The sequence below is a fragment of the Centruroides vittatus genome, unplaced genomic scaffold (genome assembly GCF_030686945.1).
Source record: "Centruroides vittatus isolate TY-2023 unplaced genomic scaffold, ASM3068694v2 contig_391, whole genome shotgun sequence".
NCBI classification, from domain to species: Eukaryota; Metazoa; Arthropoda; class Arachnida; order Scorpiones; family Buthidae; genus Centruroides; species Centruroides vittatus.
The window spans coordinates 2120659-2142238 of NW_027122207.1; the positions used below are offsets into that span (position 1 = coordinate 2120659).

The 21580-nt window shown below is 28.6% G+C and overlaps 1 protein-coding gene across 3 annotated transcripts in view; it reads right to left on the minus strand.

Moving 5' to 3' along the window:
* LOC136975896 (cell adhesion molecule Dscam1-like) overlaps positions 1-21580 on the minus strand; it is a 124501-nt gene that overhangs the window by 45329 nt on the left and 57592 nt on the right. For all 3 annotated transcript variants that reach the window (XM_067271058.1, XM_067271059.1, XM_067271057.1), the window contains exon 15: positions 3069-3200. In XM_067271058.1, the coding sequence (XP_067127159.1) occupies positions 3069-3200 (132 nt within the window). The remainder of the gene's footprint in view (positions 1-3068; positions 3201-21580) is intronic.

The window sequence follows — 21580 nt, forward strand, 5'->3', positions numbered from 1 at the left end:
AGAAAACATTCGATTTACAAGATTTAATCATAATACACACCAGTTAAAGGTTCAAGCGAGTCTAATTTTATATCTACAGGGCTGTTTAAAGCTTATGTGGGTGTGAAGCAAACTCCTTTTGCCTCTTTTAACCTTTTGTTTTTTGAACAAATGAAATACATAAAATGTTTCTTTATTAATAAAAAGCAGTCTTAAAGATTTTATTTTCTCTTAGCATAAAAATAACATTAATTTTATAGGGATAGGAATCACTGTGAGATCCTAAGCTTTCTCCATTCCCAAGAAAAAATCCCAGCTTCCTCTCAATGACCCTGAATAAATACCAAATCTAGTTTTATAAGCCAAAGAAACTTTCAAAACTGTTAGATATTTTTCTTTGTTAATTGAATTAAATTTATCATGAAATTTAATAATTAGAATTTACCATTTTAACTAATTAAAAATTTAAAATTGAAGAAAAAAATTGGCTCAGATCATGAAACAAATCCATAACAAACATATATACAGTATGAGATTACAGATTCAAAACTCTTTTCCAAGCTAATATTTTATCTATAGACATTTCTAAATTATTAATTAATTAAAAGATAAAATCCTAACTATTAGACTTTAGAACAAATTCATTAATCATCCCAACTCTAATTAATTATATTTCTAATATGAGATTAAAATTGCGAGAAAAACTGACAATTTTATTTGTAATTTCAGCTGATAACAACTGCTTTTAATATTTTAAAGGCATTTAAAGTCAGACCTTTAACAATTAAGAATTTTAAAATATTTAACTGGAATTTTCATGCAATATTTTCTATTCCTGAAGTCATTCAAGTATGACTAATAAACACAAGAAAAATACTTTTCACCTGCTGTGATATCTACAATGCTTTTATTAAATATTGATTTACATTAAACAGATTTAGAAATTGTTCAAAAAAGTACCGCAGTTGAATCTGCATTCAATTACTTTCCAAAAATAGCTGACAATTTTTCATATAACAAATGTATATAGATATATTGGTATTTTTAATAAAAATATGTTGTGGAAATTTTGCTACAGCTATAAAAACAATTGTTTAGTATTCAAATCTTTAACCATTTAAATAACATTTTTGAAAATTTTAAATTTTGTAAATTGTTTAATTTGTATATAACAATGTTTTGTGGATTATAAATTTATTCATGAAGAAAAAATTTAATTAACTAGAAATAAATAATCACAAACAAGACTTGTGTTTTTCTGCTCTTTTTGGCTATTTATATAAATGACTTGATCTTAAATATGATTATTGTGAGATAAAAATGTAAGTGTGGGCATATCTATTATTCTTTGAAGTTTTTATTTTGTAATTTTTTATTTATATAATATTTTATTTATTAAGTAGTTTAATATATTATTAATATACAGTATTTTGTTACATTTTAATTACAAATTGAATTCTTTTCACAAATTTTCAAAATTAAAAAAAATCAAATCATAATCCTACATAAACATTTTAAATTAAAATATAAAGCTTAAAAATCATTATTAATATTGTTAAATTTTTATGTAATTATAAAATTAATAACTATAAAATATTCTAAAAAAAATTAATCTAACAAATAGATATTTTAATTTTACTTGTAATTAACGTTTTAAAAATTAAATGTATTATCTAGATTATTTTACATGTGCCGACCCTGCTGTCAAGTGGGACTAAGGCCAAAGAGGAAGAAGATCTAGATTATTTTATATGAAATTTTGTAGAACAACAACATTGGTAAATATTATGATTATTAATATAAGAATACGTAAAATCTTTGTTAAACAAGTTTTTATTGAAATTCAATATTAGAGAAATAAATAAATAATAAAAAAAATAAAAACTGATTGTGTAAATTTTATATTTTTGTTAAAAATTTAGTTAGTTATTACAAGGCACTATGACTGTTTAAACAATTTGAATCTATATTCTTCACTCACTTTTTGAGTGAGTTTTCTTTTATTATTCAATAAACTTATATTAGATAATTACAACTTACTTGAGCCTGTGACCGGTGTGAAAATAATCAATTCAAATTAACAAATGTTTTCCGGACGCCTTCCGTGTCTTTCTTCAGGTTAAAACTGCTGAATTCTGTTTTTTTTTTTTTTATACAACGCTGTTCTGAACTTTTAAGAACGAATTCGAACGATGAACGTTTGTTCGAAAAACGTTTGTTAATTTGAATTGATTATTTTCACACCAGTCACAGGCTCAAGTAAGTTGTAATTATCTAATATATACCCCGGTGTGTGTGAGGAAGATATGTTAATAAACTTATATTTTAATTTCTTTAAAGGAAGCCACACACTCAACTAAATTACATCCTTTATTTTAGGAAATAAATTTTGGGAATCTTTTTGTCTCTCTTCAGTCCTTCTTTACGAAATCTTTTTTATTTGTTGTCATTTTTTGTGGTACATTTATTATTATATTCATTTTAAATATTTAATTTTTGTTTTCTATTTTCTTCCATTTCACATTATTGAAAAGTGTAATATTTATTTTAAATGTTTTATCTTTCTTTTTCATTTTGTTTCTTGTTATATAGGTTAACATATACTGTATAAAAATATTTTCTTTAGTTGGTTTTCATGCCCAAAATGCATTTCCTAAAAGATATAATTATGTTGATAGCTATTAATAATTTCTTTTAAAGAAATTGCAATATAAGTTTTTATTAAATTAAAAAAATGAAATATCAAAAGAATTTTATTTTCTATAAATTTGTAAATTTGTATTATCTTGATAAATGCCTATATTAAACATATACTGGTAATAGCATTTGCTATCACAATTATAACAGAAATATTTCTAAATATAGGTACTTTCATTTATTTACATTTTGAAAATGAATGCAACTGTATTCATTTGTACTTTATTTATATGAGGTTTATATCAATTGTAGGAGAGAATTAACTCAATTAATTTCTAAAATATAGGTTAGAGAGAAACTGTGAATAACTTTATAAAATTTAATGGAACTTATAAATAGTTTTTTATTTTAATTTAATTCATGAATAATATATATTTGTAATGTTAACTTACATGAATTATTTTTAAAATATACAATGTAACGAATTATAGTGCTACGTCCATCAAAGGGCACTTTCCAAGACAAAGTGACATGTCGACTACCTTTATGATTAGCTTCTACTTGTTGAGGAGGTTCTGGCCGTTCTAAAAATTTGAGAAAAAATTAATATTTTTAATAATTAATAACTTCACAACTAAAATTAAAATAATAAAAAAGTTAAATGGAAATACATTACAATACTTTATAAAATAAATTTGAAAATTTGGAATTTATAGCAAAATTTTGGCTTAAAAGACAAATAAAAGATATTTTTCTAATAATTTGTAGAATATTCAAATATTTAAAATGTTTGAAAGAATCATTAATTTTGGTTGTAACATAATATCAATGTTATACTATGTATTGATTTATTAATATTATCAGTATACTGCAAAGATATTTCTCAATGATTTACTTTCTATCAAAATGCTTAGAATTAACTTGTTTTTTAATTATTAAACATAGTAATTCTTACTTTGTTGATAAGCAACAAAGTAAGTTACAACTTTATGACAATTTATAAAATTTTAAAGACTATACTGGTATCAAGAATGAACATACTAGTGTATCACTTTAGGCACAATTATAGGACCGAATGATGCGGTTGGGACTTTAACAGAGCTGTAGGGCATATTAATAGGAACAAAAAAGTCAAAGGAACCATGCCTGTATGGGCGACCCTTCACGAGATATAGGATCCCCAAAATGACTACTTTTTCTGCAATTATAATCAATTTCTCCAAAAGCAACATTGATAATTAAGGATTATAATATTGATATTTTCACATGAATATATTAGATATCCAAAGTGGATTACTGAAACAAAATAGCCTATGTATTAGAATTCCTCTGCTATAGTTTAAATTTTAGTAGTTGAATCGACACTAATTTAAAAATGAACATTTTTATATTTTCCTACATACAGTCAGTTCTGAGTATAGGCAATAAAAATTTCCATTATAGACAGTATAAAAGAAAATCATCGCCACAGAGTTCAATACTGAACTAACTAGTTTTTACAATAATACGATATATTTTTCATCTTATTTACTTAACATTATAATATTTAGTAACATAGATAAATACAAGTATTACATTCTTTTTCTAGAAATTAGAACAGAAATTAATTTGTATTACAGAATAATACATTTTAATATATTTTGACAGCTATAGGCTACTAATACACCAAATTTAGCTCGATTATTTACACGGGCTAAATTTTAAAAAATGTTGGTTGTATTGGCTTAGGATATCAGGTTTGGTTTGATGTTTATTTGTATAGGCCTACTATATAGTTCATAAGAAATTACTTGCTTTTTTATTTTCCAATATTAAATGCATGATGAAGAACCATTAAAACTATATTAATATATATTATAATTAAATAAATCCAAAGCTAGAAGCCTCAGTCTATAATGTGACTAGTGAGGCTATAACCTGCCACAGACTGGTACAAATTGAAGTAACACAAACTCCAATCCCAGGCTTAGGTATTTCTCAGATATTTCTGCCGTATGCAAGAAGTTTCAAAAATAGCTGTTTTTTGTAAACCAAATATTGAAAAGTCTGTTAAGTGAAGTAAGTCCCTCTAGATATTTCATCCTTCTAGGGGACATGGCACCCAAAACCCCAACTATGATAAGAACTAGCACAATTGGTACAACTTTGGTGCTTTTGTTCCAGTCATCTTATCTCAATTGCTAATCTTGGTATTTATTCAGTTTAAATGAACAAGTCAAGATTCTTTGTGATTTTAAACTATAAATATATATATTATATATTAATTCTAAATAAAGATTTGCATAATTAGTAACAGATTAATTACTTCATTAGTTATATCATTAATTATAAATATCAATCTCAGTACTCGACACAAAACTTAAATATGAAGAACATTATGCAATTTAAGATTGTTTTGTTCAATGTTGCTTACTTAGTTACTTTATTACTTGTTAGATTTTTTGACATTCTACATATTATGAGGAGCATAATCAGAAGAGCGACACACAATGCAGCCAAAGCAGATATATATTGTCTATGGAAGATAGAACTAAAGATTTGAAATTAAAAAACAAAAAAGCAAGAGATGAAATAACAACACACGATACTTTTCTTTTTTGCTCTTTTTGACCTACGAACACTAAGATGGCCTTTTTCATTGCTCATCACAAGTTTGGTCAGGCTCACAACGAGACTGTCTAGTGGCGAGGGATGGGAACTACACATCCAGAACAAGATCGTCTATAAAAAAAAAAGCCTTCTAAACTCTCCGCCTAGATTCAATCCTGTGTCTCATACAGCAGTAGGTCGATGCTTTAACCGCCTTGGTCATTCTGTTGGTAACACACAATACTGGAAAATGAAGTTAGAAACAAATTTAAGAATATCACTTCATCCGTTTAATTCTCTTCATAAGGAGTTGGTTGGTAACTCTCTTTAAGGAGTTGTCCATAAATTACATCCGCATTTTTCTTGAAATTTCTACCCCCCCCTGTCGTCCCAGTTTATCCAAATTTCCGTAACTTTCTCCTCTCTTCGGACGTCCAACAAAACTCGATCCCCCTTAAAACCTTTATGACTATGAATGATAGATACCAAAAATAGAAACGAAACACAAGAAATTCTGAAATAATAATGAAATGCAATAAAATTTATAAACTGTATAAAATTTAATGGAATAAACGGATGTCCACTGAAGCTTAACCCTCCCCTCCCTCTTCCAAGTAGATCGTCATTCACCGGCAGCATCTAACTTCACTTTCCAGGTTTCCTGACTTTAACATTGGGCTCTACAGAACCTCACAATGGAGAGCGCCCGTGATCTCGAGGCTCTGCTCTGCTCAAATGTTTTAAAAATTTATATTAATGCTTTTAAATTTATACATATTATTAAAAAAAACATTTAAAAAGAAAACCATTAAAAATTTTTTAATGAAATATAAGTAAAGGTTTTTAAAAACATTACGATTTTAATTTTTGTCAGAGTGGTAGAAACTCCGAAGCTTTTTCTTGGCGGTCTCGAAATTATAGATAAAATATGAATAGAAATAAGGCATATCTTTTTGAAAAACTCTTTCCGCCCTGTGGGCACTAAGAGGACCTCTTTTTGCAAGCCCATTATGGGTTCGGCCAGGCCCACAATAGGGCGGCTGGGTGGTTCGAGATATGCGGTCGGATCACTCCCGAAAAATTCCTGGGGATTTTTTCGACCCGTCCGGATTCGATCCCGAGTCCCCCAGAGCGGAGGGATGGAAGGCTGTCGTCGATCTCAATGGGTAAACAAAATGACAGTTTCGAATTTTAAAGTTTTTCCATTGTTTATATTCAATAGTCATAACTATTGTACTGTACAATATATAACATCGTGCCTTTAATATGCATGTTGCAATAACGACGTCTATATAATTGGAAATTTCTTTTTGGAGCGACGTTTTCTCTACAATATTCGGCATAACTTGTTTTCGCGAGTTTAAAATTGTTTTCGAAGCTGCTTTGTATTCGCTGAAATGGTCGATGATTTTTCCTCCTCAGAAATCCGAAAAATAAGTTTTTAATAAAATCCGTTCCATAATTTCCTAATCTTTAAATTATAGGTATACAGTACATATGATGTTTAGTAATGTGGCACAGTAGTAAACATTGGCTATCAGCAAACTTAAGACACTAGTTTCGTTCCTTGAGGTAATACAGTATTTTCTGTAATTAAATTTTTAAATTATATTATTAAATGTTTATGTATACATCCGATTCTGTTTTTACACGGACATTTTTTACAGAGTTTTGATTTAACAAGTTCTGGAAAAAAATTCTATTATTTTTTATGCAATTTGTTTTGATCTAACACGTTTTTAAAAAAGCCTCAATTTGACTTACCGGTAATTCTAAAAATATTTTTTTATATTTCTTTTTCTAGAAAATTGTCCTTTAAAAAAATTTATAGAATTTTTTAAACTCCGCTTTCTAGGCACTAAAAAGACCTTTTCTAGTAAGTCCATCATGGCTTCGGCCAGGGCCGCAATAAGGAGGCCGGATGGTGAGGGACGGTGCTCTCAGCATATCCGGAACGGACCGACCATGAAAAATTCCTAGGTTCGCCCAGATTTGATCCCGGCCCCTCAGAATAGGATTGGACTAATGAAATAACGCAATGAAACACTAGGAGCTCTGCTAGAGGGGATATCTCCCGGGAGGACTTTTATGGGAAAGTAGCCCGTTTAGGTGTTAGACACGTGAAGATAGCATGAAAAATTCCAAATGGCCAGCCACTGGTGAGGCGCTAATTCGCGACTAACTATCTGTGTCCAGTGGTTTCATCCGCTCGACCACTAGTGGGTAGGTCCTCCAGAGTATTAGGCTAACGCCTTAATTTCCTCGGCCATCCAGCTGTCAAAATTGCATTTTAGGTTGCTATGCATACTCACGTAAATTTTAAGATTTGTGTAGCGACAATCTGCTCTTCATACCGACTTGAAACAGCGTAAAAATATAAATCGTTGTTTGTGATTTGTTTCTTCCAAGTTCCTTCGATAACGGAATAGTTTTTGTATGCTATTTGGTATAAAGTTAGAAATATATTGCTATTTAATTGAAAAAGGCGAATAAAAAACAAAAACAAAAAATAAAATTTGTGCAAATAATATAAATTTATTAAATTTTGTAAATTAATAAGTATATTGATAAGTAAATTACGATTATCCTTCCTCTGAATTCATTAGCTAAAATTGAAATACAGTATTTTGTTTTAAACACATCCTATTGTATTAATTGCTTTATCGTATTATTTTTACTGGTTACTAAGGTCTGGAATCAATCTTCCATTTCTCATACGTACCCTATCTTTATTTACACGGATTTTTAAGGAACGTAGATATCTAACGTGTAAAAACAGAAGTGGATACATACATATTTTTTAAAGCACAATGTACAGTATTTTAATAATAAAAATCTTGCATCAAATAAATTCTCTTATTTAAATATTCTCATTTTATCCACCCGTATCTCTTTTATACTCTTTTTAATCTTTCTATTCATCTCCCTTTTCCTTCTGGAGAGCATCATTGCTGTCATACTATCGCTCTCCCATAAAGTATTCTCTAATAGGGGAGAAAAATTTTTGCCTTGCTTACACCTTGCTTGTACGTTACATTTATACGTTTAACAAATGAATTTAAATAAAACGTATATAAACATAACATAGTTAAATAAAATTTCTTAATAAGATTCTCGATCTTATGTTACGAAGAAATTTTATTTAAATACAGTATGTTATGTTTATATAATCTTATGTTACAAAGATTTGTATAAATTTTCATTATCAGATAAATAGTATAAACTACGTTTAATTTCATTAATACTTTTCTCTGAATTAGGGCCGTGGAAAGCAGGGGTGGAGGGGACACATGCCCAAGGTGCCGAGATAGCGTGATTTTAATCCGAACTATGAGCGTTGTCGTTTCTGATTGGTCGTTTTACCTTTCATCTTTTTGTTTTGCGCAAGCGCGATCTTTTCGCTGATTAGAAGGTGAGTGGAGTACCTGAAAGTGGAGTTCTAGACATAGTACAAATGGTAAATAATCATGCAATATAAACGTAAATATCTAAGAATGAGTGTAAAATTGAATACTTGTCTTAAAAAACAAAAGTGCAGTCTTGTTCATCTAATTATGTTCAACCAACGAGATGGATATCTCGTTGTGTTCAACATAGTCAACAATGTGCTTTCAAGACTTTTTTATTGAAATTTTGATGGGTTTGATGTAGTATCGTTAGTTTTTGAATTTCCCCACGCAGGATATTAACAGCTTTAATTTGTCCCTTCAAATAAGTATATTATTCGAGAGATGCACTTTTGTTTTTTAAGACGCCTGATTTATGACTATTCAATTTTACATTCACTCTTAGATATTCACGTTTATATTATATATGGTTACTTACCATTCGTGCTAACGAAGACGAGTGGAGTACCACTTACAGGCACTCCATTTGTTTTCGAATCAGAGAAAAGATCGCGCTTGCGCGAAACAAAAAGAAGACAAAGGGTAAAACGAACACTCAGAAGCAACAAACGCTCACGATAGCCGCGTGTGAATTAAAATTATACGCCGAAATGATGGGCGCCAAAATTGTTACATGGGCGAACTAATAAATTCATGAAAAACTGTCACATACGAGTAAGAAAAATTAGATTATTACGCGTACTTGTACATTTTTCTATAAACTGTTTTTTTTTTTTTTTTTAGAAATGTGTTACAAATGCGCTCTTCGTGCCACCCTGCAAAGCGTATCACTCGCACTTCTACCGCAAGCGATAGATTTTCATTACTCTCTGCAATATGAATTTAGTGTTATCATATGTAAAATACAAAGCTCGAAAGATCAAACTAATTTATTATTTTTTATAATAATAAAAAAACTATTATTTTTATAGTATTTTTGTATTTATAATTATTATATGTATTTGCATTTTTAATAAAAATGAAACTAAATCAAAAACATTACTGTGATTTTTAATAATATTTGGTACTTTTCTGTTGTATTGAAATATAATATGCATTAGATTAATTAATAAGAAGTGTTTTATGATTTTTACATTTGTGACAGTCTTATGAAAAACTTTTATTCAAAAGACGCCATATTTAAGTTTGCTCCTGGTGCCAAATACTATAGCTACGGCTAGTATTTGGCACCAGGCTATCATTTGCTATTTACAAAACTCTGAATTCCAAAAAAATTAAAAATACATAAAACTTAATAATAAAAAACAGAGCATGTAGAATTTCATTATTTAGTATCTAAAAAGTAAGAATTCCCAATATAAAGTTTAATGACTAATATTTAAATACTTCATTTCGTCAAATAAACAAATTTATTTAAAATAATTAAATTTTAAATATTTTTAGTGATTATTACATAACTCCTCATTTAATAAGTTACATTTAAAAAAGACAAATAAAATGAGTTTGGAAATGGTTAAACAAATTCCTTTGTAAACAAATGCTGTCAAAAGTTCCATTTGACAGAGTTTATATCATTAGCAGTTCTGACATATCGTATTGTAAATCAGTGTAGCGGAAAAATCCTCTTTGATCTAAATTTCTGATGAACAAAATCCACAATTCTATTCAAAAGTCACTCATTTAAATAATTAAAAACTGCATTGTTAATATTGGATAAACGTTATTATTTAGAATTCAACTTATGTGTACGTAATCCGAAATTATTGACCAGCTTACTCTTCCCGTTCATGTAACAAATGTAATTTGCAATTGAAGTAACATCGATGTCTATACTTTAATTGAACTTTATTCGTTGAAAGAAACGACGACAACAACAACAACAACAACGCTCTAAAATCTCTACATGTGAAACGTAAAAAGAAAAAAAAAAAAAAAAAGAAAAGCATGCTGCTAGGTGACGATTGTTCATTCGATGACCTTCGAGATATTAAAATGAAGTAATAGTCCATAAAAATGACTTTGGAAACATAATTTATGGTCGATAGGATGACCTAATATAGATTTAAATCAAAAATGTCAAATGAATAAGTTTCATGAATATCAGGAAGTTTCAAATATAGAATGGCTGACGTTATATACAACCGTTGAGTGCGTAAGTCTGTCGTCTTATCTTACGGTCGCATCAATGTTATATTGGCTGACGTGATTAAATTATTTACATTTATTGTTATAGAAACTTAAAATCATTTCTTCAATGTATTCTTAAATCTTATATATAAAATTCTTGTGTCTCAATGTTAGTTACCTTACTCCTCCGAAACGGCTTTACCGATTTTTACTAAATTTTATATGCATATTCAGTAGGTCTGAGAATCGGCTATTATCTATTTTTCATACCCCTACACCATTTCCCCCGTTTCAAAAATATATTTATATATGGATTAAGGCTTTTATGTCCAACAGATGGCTCTAACTTCCGACGACCTAAGTTTGCTTTTCTGTGAGGCATTATGCTTTTCTGTGAGAATGGACTGAAGCAGATCATTTTCTATCTATCTATATAAATAAAATATAACGTTCGTTTGTTCCTACCGATTCCTTTGAAATTTTGACACAACGTCGCATTCGAATACGCACGTTTTTATATAATATACATGTCGAAATTCCCCCAGTGGGGGGAGATGGACGGGATTAAGGCTTACCGTGAAGAACTCGGCTTCTATTATACTATTTTACATGCGGTTTTTTGCGTTTTTAATTGCGTTTTAATAGGTTACGTCAACAGAATATACACTAAAAAGGGATTTTTCGATATTCCCCAGCGGGAAAAGTGACGGGATTAAGGCTTACTGTGAAGAACTCGGCTTTTATTATACTATTTTAGATGCGTTTTTGATTGCGTTTTAATAGGGTACGTCAAGAGAATGTACACTAAGAAGGGATTTTTTGAAATTCCCCCACGGGGGAAGTGTTATACATTTATAATAGATACATTTTGAGCCACAACAACGCGTGGCCGGGTCAGCTAGTATTTCTATATAAATCAATCAATCAAATCGTTTATTAGTAATAAACGATTTGATTGATTGATTGATAATAAAGTTTAAATTCCTGTCATTGTCTGATTGTCGAAAAGGCACAAGAAGTGCGCGCTTGGGGCCTCCGAAAGTTTCTGCTTGAAAAAGATACACATTCTACGAACCTCAAGCACAGATACATCTCCATCAATACAGTTTGCCGTGAACGGCGTAGTAAAAGTTTTTAGCACTTAAAAACTGACAAAACTTCCTATACGACCGGTCGAAACTATTGTAAGTAATATTTAAAATATCTTTCCTGTATTTATGGACTGTACCTATTCAATCACATAAGTGCAGTTAATAGCGAGGTTGAGGCCGAAGTTTTAAACGCGAAAACGTGTACGTCGGACGTTCAGCGCCGCTTTCCTGTAAGCCTAGAAGTTTGACAATGGCGTTTGGAAAGTCAGTGGAATCATGCTCGCTAATCTCTTGTAAACTGCAAACTGTGCAAATGAATGAAAAAGTTTTTCAACTGCTTGCGTTTGGTGTAGTTAATGCTTTTAGTGTCGCTTTTTTTGTAAAGGAATCATGTATTAGATCATTATTTATGTTATATACAATATTTTGTTGTGATTACGGGTTGTTACAATCAACAGCAAGTAACCATTCATAATAGTAAAATCCACAACATTATAGTCGATTATTAGAATCATACTATCGAATATTAAAATTGATCCCGGCTGTTATATATAACAGAAAGTATAGAGATCGGTCAAAAATAACCTCTCCAAAGATTTTTATATTTGTGGACTCAGAGAATCTTGGAACGTCGAGAAATGCAGAAAAAAATGCTGCTTTTTTTTCTGTATATATGGATGTGTCTGATGCCTTCCGAGAGGTCTTTTAATGGTAACTGGACCCTATTCAGGCATTACAGATGTGGAGAAAACTCGGAAAACTCCACATGGCCATCCCGTCTGGGCGAGGTGCCAATCTATGACCGAACTCCCAGTGTTCAGGGAAAGGAACCGCTTGGCCACTGATGGGCCCTACAATTTAGTTCACCCACTTTGAAGCTTATTAACTCCTGTGCCTTTTGTTGAAAATTTCTGAAATTTTTAAGGAAAATTTGTGTATTAGGGGATTAGTACTATTAAATTTTAGTGATTAAAGATCAAGGATATGGGGAGATAGAGGGGAGTCATGCCATATGTCGAGTGGGATGTTTAATGAAGAATTTACACTCGTTATTAGCATTTACAAGTTTTGTTTTATAAAACTCATCTCTACCCTCAAAATTAAGCTTTTTGCCATTTTGTATAATTAATAATATAAAAATTTTTAAAAATAAAATTTCATAACAGATGGTGCCATACGCAATTTTTTAATTTTTTGCCGGAAAAGTTATGTAACTCGTTGCTGGATTTTCTTATTAAGTTATAAATTTATTTGATAGCATAACTTAGTATTTAACTTAGAACAAAGAGGCCTCAAAAATCAAATAGCGTTTGAAGCCCGCCAAATGCCTGATCCTCCACTGATTCCAGTTAGAGGGGAAAATTCCTGTTCTACTGTATTTTAATATGAGAGTATTTATACTGTCAAAAAGTAGCCAATATAAATTTATGTAATTAGATTGCACAATAGAATTTTTTAATATAAGGAAGTGATTTTTACTCCTTATTTTTCCATTTGTTCTTTAACAACAATACTTTAAAAAAATTATTTAAGTTAAAAATTTGAAATATTGATAAGTCGTTCAATTTCAGTCGGTAGTTTTAAGATAGATTTAATTAAATAAAAGGAAACTTTTGCATTTCACTAATAGCAGCGATTTGTTGAAAAGGCAATGCATACATTTTTTTATAAACAGGAAAAGTTTATTCAATTTTAATTGTATTAACAGCCTTTTTATATTTATTCCTATGTTCATTGCCATAAAAATTTCTTCAAGATCCAATTATAAGATATTTTGATACCATGGGTGAAAGACAGATTGAGAAAAGGAATTTTGATCGCTAATTATAGATCGGAAAATGCTGTTTCTATCGGTGGTGGAAATATTTCTATATATCGTTTCCTAATTAACGTATGTAGAACAATTAATTTTAATTCGGATTAGTTTCAGAATAACTAGAATGGTTTCCCTAAGCTCTTGTAGTTACCGCTGTTACTAGATGAACGGTTCTGATTAATAATCATATTACCGAATTGCTGCCAATTTCCAATAACAGTACTATAGAGTTTCTAATCAACTCTCTTCGACAATCGATCGAAATTTCTCACAAATTTTATTTAAACTAATATGCAATGTTTTCAATAAACTTTTTAAAGTTGTAATTCTTACTATTATGTATGGATTTCTAGTATCCCCGAACTTCTTGAAAGCTTTCGATTTTTTATAACATATTTTAATAATTCGATTAATAATATATTTGATCGTTATTGTTAGCCTGTTTATCGTTTAGTCTATTATTTTGATACAGCTATTGTCTTCAGGAAAAAAATGTATTCGAATTCTGCGTCCATTTTTTGAGATAATCGAACATCAAGCGATTTATATTATTTGATATTCGGTGATTTCAAAAACTTTTAAAATGCACCACAAAGTAAAAATAATTTTGCCATATATAGGTTATATGACGGCCTGATAGCCGAGCGCTACATTGGCAGCTTACTCTCTGGGAGACCCGGAATCAAATCCGCACGGGTCGATAAACCGCAGTTTTCGGGGTTTGTCAATCCCCGAAAAACTTCTGCGGTTTATCGACGTCCAGATATATTGAGCCCGTCCCTCACAACTCATACGCCCCCATTGTAGATCCGGACGAACCCGTAATGAGCCCTTAAAGAAACCCTATTATTGCCCCCGGGGCTAAAAGAGTTACAAAAAGAAATCCAGGTTATGTTAAACGAAGAAACTACAGAATGATAAATATTGTATTTACATAAAAGAAGTTAGATGCAAAAGTTAGTTTCACGCTAAATTAACGCTCATTTAACATTATAGCTACATACAATTTTATGCTTTAATTTTCATGATACAATATATCGATAAAATGATTCATCATGTGTATTAATCATTAAAATTGCAAAGCAATTTAATTAATATATATGATAATATGATAATTAATATATATGATAATATGATAATTAATATATATCATAATATATGATATGATATGATATATTATGATCATCAAAATATGATATATGTTTCGTGTCTATTTATTTTTTCATATTGATGTCGTCATCATTTTATATGACAAAGAGAATATTTATATATGTATTATTAAATCAGTAAAATTAAACATTACGAAAAAGCTTGTTTGCATTTCTCTTATTGTAACTGTAAAAATTCGAGACAGATAGGTTTCGAGATATAGTAATAGATTACACGATAAACAGTAATAGATTAAGAGGTTGGATTGGAGGTACAGTATTTTACTAACACAATATTAAGTACAGTACATACCTGTATTGGATATAAATAAAACATTTTTGGCATACCATAATAGAAATAATTTGTCAATAGTTTCTGGTGCCTAACTTTCTTCAACCAGTACGACGCAAGCCAAATTCGTAGCCAATCAGAGAAAAGTGACATTAATTGCAACTACGCACCGTATTACAAGAGATGTTTCACAAATGCAATTTATGCTATCAAAATGTAGTCGTTGAGCTTTGAATTTGTAGTTGACACTTCAGTCTGAAAATTATTTGAAGTAAACATGGAAAATATATTGAAATTAGGCTGAAAATGCAGGGGAGAAATAAATTTCTAGATAAAGAAGTTTTCGAGGAAAACATGTTTGACTGCATTATGTAAAATTTAAAGACGGATAATAAACAGGTGAAATAAATTAGAGGAATAAATAAAATTATCAGAAAATAAAGCAAATAAACGAATCTAACGACGCGCAGAAATATACGGGGGTAGATGTAACACGAAGAAAAGCTGAATGAGGGGAAACAACATGCCACACAGAGACGTAGCAGACTAAACAATATCGTGACCTATGACCCAAAAACTGTAAAGCGCGCCAACAGTACATAGCGCCGTCTAATACAATATATGTTTTAGCACACGGGGATTAGATTTTTACTTTCACAAAAATAAATAAAAGTAAATAATGAATAAATAGGTAAAATAAAGTTTTTCGGGTAAACATAAGATTTTCCAGTTGAATTTAAAAGAAATAAATTTATTTTCCAAGACAGAGCCGTATTAACGCATAGACAAGCCCTTAATCTTTCAGGTATTTCTGGATCCCCAGCACTTCACCTCAGTACAGTAGACAACTTGATCCTGGTAGGTAGGACTGCAGTGCGTATACAGTACCTATATCGATATTGCGAGTCTCCTGAAGAAGTCTATTCACAGTTCTTTTTTATATTTTTAAAATTGACGGGCCTCTAGGCTCCGGCCCAGTCAGCCTTATGAATAAAATGGTCCTAGTCAAAGATCAAAACTATGTTTTCTTTATGGCACGTGGAAAATATAAAAAATGAATAACGAAAGAACTGAGTAATGATAATATGTTATTTTCTCCAATCAATAAAATTTAACAATTACAAAATAATCTACAAGTATATCTTCGACTAATATGTATATTGGTTACTCTTTACGCCCCCAACTATGATAATAATAATTATTAGAGAAAACGATAGACATATTAGTCAAAGATATAGATTACCGTATATTGTAATTGATTGAATTTTCCTGATTAATGATAGTTTTTCATATTTCCGCCAATCATTACTTTCATTGTTCATCTTTGTTTTCTAAGTGCCATTAAGAAAACATACAATTCTGACTTTGGAGAATGAGATAAGGTTCTCCAATTGAGTTTAGGAGAAGTAATGTATTTAGTAGTAATAGTAGTATAGTTGAAAGCATAGAAAAAATAAATTATTAATAACAATAATATATAAGAATCAGGCCGGATAGTCGAGAGGTTAAGGTGACAGCCTACTACTATGGGGGACCCGGGATCGAATCCGAACAGATCGAAAAGTCCCCAGGAATTTTTTATGGGCGGTCCATCCGGATATGTTAGGCCCCGTCCCTACCACCCGGCCGCCCATTGTGGGCCTAGCCGAACCCATAAGAGGTCCTCTTAGTGCCCACAGGGCGGAAAGAGAAAAACACACACATAAATATATATGAATCTTTAATTAATCTTAAGAAATCAATAATTATTGATTTCTTAAGATTCTGATTATAGAAGTCCTGTATATCTTTCCTTCAATTTCTTTTCTTATTAGTTTTAATAATTAATTACAAATTAGAAGAATATAATTTAAATAATTACAGTTATCAAATTTTAAAATACAGTACAAAAATCGTGTTCCGATGATAGCGACAAATACTAGTTAACAGACTATACATTTTTTTCTTTTGTATCTGAGCGGTTTTTATAATCTATACAAAATTATAAATCTTATATAAAGCTTAATACCATTTTGAGTAAATTTTATCGAGAAAGTTTATGAAATTTGTCATTCGTTCTTTGAAACCGAAAATTTGATAATATCTCTCTCTCTGTTAAAGCAAAATACTGACAAACGAGAAATGATAAAGCCTTTATTTTCCTATTAGGAAGATAGATTGTCGCGCCTCTCAGTTTAAACCTGGCCCAAACTTTCATAATTTATCTTAAGTAGCACAAATAGTGACATCGCCCCCTTCATCTCTCAACTATACTGGTCGATCCCATTGCGGGTCAGACCCTTCCGTAATGAAGTCGATCAACAGTCTATAACGTACTGTTGCCTCTCGTTAATCAATCAATTAATTTCCCTGTTGGCAGAATTGACAGATAATCTTTAAAGGAAGTTTAGGTGTTCATTTCTAGTTGAAATATTATTAACACTTTCTTAATATTTAATCTTACGATTGACTTACAAACAACGAAAAATGGCACAACTTTTCAAAAGAAGTATGAATGGTGTCAAGCCAGAATAATTCGTTATTTTTTGAAACTATAATTACGTTACGATGTGTTTTTTAATAAATTTGTTTTCGTTTTTTGTACAAACGAATAGTGTTTAACTTTCCAATTGTAAAAATACAACTTGACTAAGTAAATTTTAAATGTCACATAAATTATAAATTAATACAACCGATATATGCACTTTATTTCTGTCATTATAGAACAAACCAATAATAAAGCAATATTAAAAATTTCATAAATCCAAAATTACTCGAGAAAACATTTTATTAAATTATTTTGTAATAATAATTAATCCAGAAAGTTTTCTCCAGAAGAGAAAATACATCAAGGTGAGATCCAAAATAATTTTAATTTAAAAAAAATCTTGGTTAAGTGTTTTAATTAAATATTAATTAAAAAATAATTAAATTGTATATGATTAAAGTTGTAAAAAAATAAATAAAATTCTCTAAATATCAAGATTCATTAGGCATTTTCTCAGAAAGTGTAATGTAAAATATTCTTAAACTCAGTACAGACATATAGCTTACAATAAATTTTCGAAAAGATAATAAAAATAAATAGAGTAAAACTTAATAAACTTTTACTTTATTTAAATTCGGAATATATTCATCCATTTAATCTATAATCAAAACTATGTATTTTTGAACGATAATTAAGACACATAACATTAAAGCACGAGTTGGATCTTTAAGATATTCAGTTTCTAACGTTAGGCTGAATCTGTGAAAATCTTTATTAAACAAATAGGTAATTGATATGGTTATTAAACGAAAATACTGCGAGTAATTAGTATAGGCCTATAATTTTCTGATTTTATTGAGCTCTTTATGATTATCCGTGAAAATCTTATGTAAAATGTTATCATTTTATCCCTCCGGAATAGGCTCGAACGGACAAAAGCGGAAAATACACCATTTTTTCCCTAAATATTGTTTATTAAAAATTAAGTTATCATTCCGTTATTCATTCCAAAAGTTATTTCTTTTATGCTCTAAACTGACAAACCGATTAGAGATAGATTTGTTAATATACATATAAAATAAATATTCAATAATAAATATATTCATAAAACTTTAAAAATAAATTCAGTTAATTAAATAATTTTATCATAGCCTATTTATAGTTGACGTTCATGTCATTATTGTTATTACTAATACTATTACTCCGAACTAAACACAATGAAACAATTCAATTATAGGTTACAAAAAAAGAAATAAAGTCAATATTTGACCATTATCAAATAATTTTTTTTGAAAATAAACTAGTGTTATATTATTAAAATATAATAGACTATATATACAATACATTAGGCGATATTATTTATTTTATCTTTTAAATATTCTTATTATTACTAATTAGAGGATTTTGTCTAAATGTATTTATTTTGCAAAGGTTAAGCAATATTGAAAATAATGCTAATTTAATAATGTTTTGAATTATTTTAGAAGTTTATTGAAGAATAGAATCTTCTTTTAAAGAATTATTCTATTATTAAGAAAACTTCTTAATCACTTGTCAAAAAATTAGAGTTACGGACAATTACACAAAAGAAAAATAGACTTTCTATTAGAGGTCACACCACGTAGCTAAACAATGTGTTCGTGTCTGAAGTGTGATCGATGTTTGTTTTCAACATTTAAAGATTAAGACTATTGTTGCTTTCTTTTCTTCCTATTAATCCAAGTATTCTAAAGTTTAACTTTTCATCATGTTGAGTTATTGATGGATACTTAATTTAAATTGTCTATCACTTCATTAACAATCTAACAAACCTTATTAACAATTAATTTATAATGGATTTGAAATTTATTTCTGAATAGTTACTAAACTATTAATAAATACAGATATTCGTCTGAGATATTTTCATATTAAATTTTCGTATGTAAAATATTAATATAAACATTAAAAATTAATTTTTTTCTATTGCTTAATATACTTGTAGGAATCAGTAAGCAGATTTTTATTTTTTAAACACTGTATATTTAAAAATTGAGTTTGAAATTAATTGTGGCAGTATATAATTTACACCTGAATACACTAGAATATTCTGATATTACGCTAAGGTTTAATTGAATATATTCAAATTAAATCATAATGTCTGTACAAAGTTAAAGATTTCAGAGAATGCTATAATCCAAATATGACCAGCAATGATTAATTATAGTTAATCTCACTTCTAAAGAGGAACAGTATATTAATTTAGAGATTAATCTAAACTAAGTTTAAGTCTAGATCTCATTTCCCCAGTTAGCTTATTTATTTTAGAAAATTCATGTTAATCATATTATGTTACTATTTTATGCTTTTAAGGAAAGTACATAGAAATTGTATCGCTTGCTAGCTGTAATGCAGATTCAGTTTCATTATCGAATGTATAATAGAAGCATTTTGAGGTAACCGCGGCTGAAATGTAATATTAGCAATAAGATCTCCTAATGCAGAAGTTGGTGAATCAGTGGCTGGTTGTACAGGGAAGAATACTCTTGCTTCCTTACGCCTACATATTGTGAGATAAAGCTGCTCAATTTGTAACAGATAGGTTCAATTTTTAATTAAAAAACTTTTCTGTCCAGTATATGTTATTAATTATTCGATTAACTTTTATATACTTTTTTTTGTTTATTTTAAGGAGCTTATTTGTGATTACGAGTATTATAAATTCTTAATTTAAAAAAGAAATATAACTTTTATATTTCATACTGTTTAGTGTTATTTATACGTGAAATTCATGATTTTATTCATTTATTATATCCATTTCTCCTCAAAATAATAAATTATTTCTGTTTTTCCATAAATTATATGAATAGAATTAGCTTGTAAACACAATAAATAGGTAAACAAATATTATTATTTCATTTCACTCGTAGTTTTAAACAAAAATTTTATTTTATTACATGTATTTAAAAATAAATAAAAAGACAAAAAAAATCAAATTCATTTTACATATTAAACTCGTAAATTTTTAAGACTTTTTAATTTTTATTTATATTGAAACTATCAATATGAATGTAATAAATATTTGCGTTTAAGAGTAAAAAATTCAAAACGAAATTCAAAACTTAAAATTAATATATACAAATGTAGCTTAAGAAATCATAATAATCTGATTTTCTTTAATGTGACAAATAAAAATTAAAGTTTTAAAAAACTTAGATATATTATTTTCGCTTTAAAAATTATAGCCATAGATTCTGTACTATCGATAAGATGTACACGTAGAATTTCAGAGCCAAATTGATCGAAGAAAAATATATATTAATTTTAAAATATTTAAATCGAATAAATAGTAGAAAGAAAATAATAATAATTTTAAAAAGAAGTAATTGAAAAAAAAAGAGATATTTTCATTTGGTTTTAATTCTGTAGAAGTTCTGATTCAGCCATAGAAAATCCTTTAGTAAAATTTTGATACAATCATTTTCAAATATATAATTTTGTAATTAAAATTAATCAAGAATGTTAACATCATTTATAGTTTCGATCGATTTTACAGGCAAAGTTCATATTTGAATACTACTTTAGTAAATCTATAATATTCTGTACTTTACAATATATAGATAAAATATAGAATATACAATAGCATAACTGTTATTATTATCTGTAAATTTTCTGGAAAATCAATAATTATAAACTAAATAAATGTATTCGAGATCTATTGATTTATCTTTACACAGTTATAAATATTACTTTAAAGTTCAAAGCTGTATTTTAACGTTTATTTATTGTGTTGTCAAGGCACAAATCTTTACAAATCTTAAAGGTTTTATAATTCACATTTTAAATAAAAATTTTACATTATTCACTGGATATACTGTACAATTAATTCGAATTTTAATAAAGCTGGCATATCGCTAATTGTCTTCATGTTTATCCCATAAAATCTCACAAATAGATTAATTTTTATTTAATCTCAAATAATCACTGTAGGCCTACTAAAAATTCAGTTTTCCTGTATAGAATCTAAAAATCATTATAATAGACCTACTTTTATATTAAAATTTTATTAAATTTATTTATGAAAATATTTTTTAAATTTTAAGTTACAAAC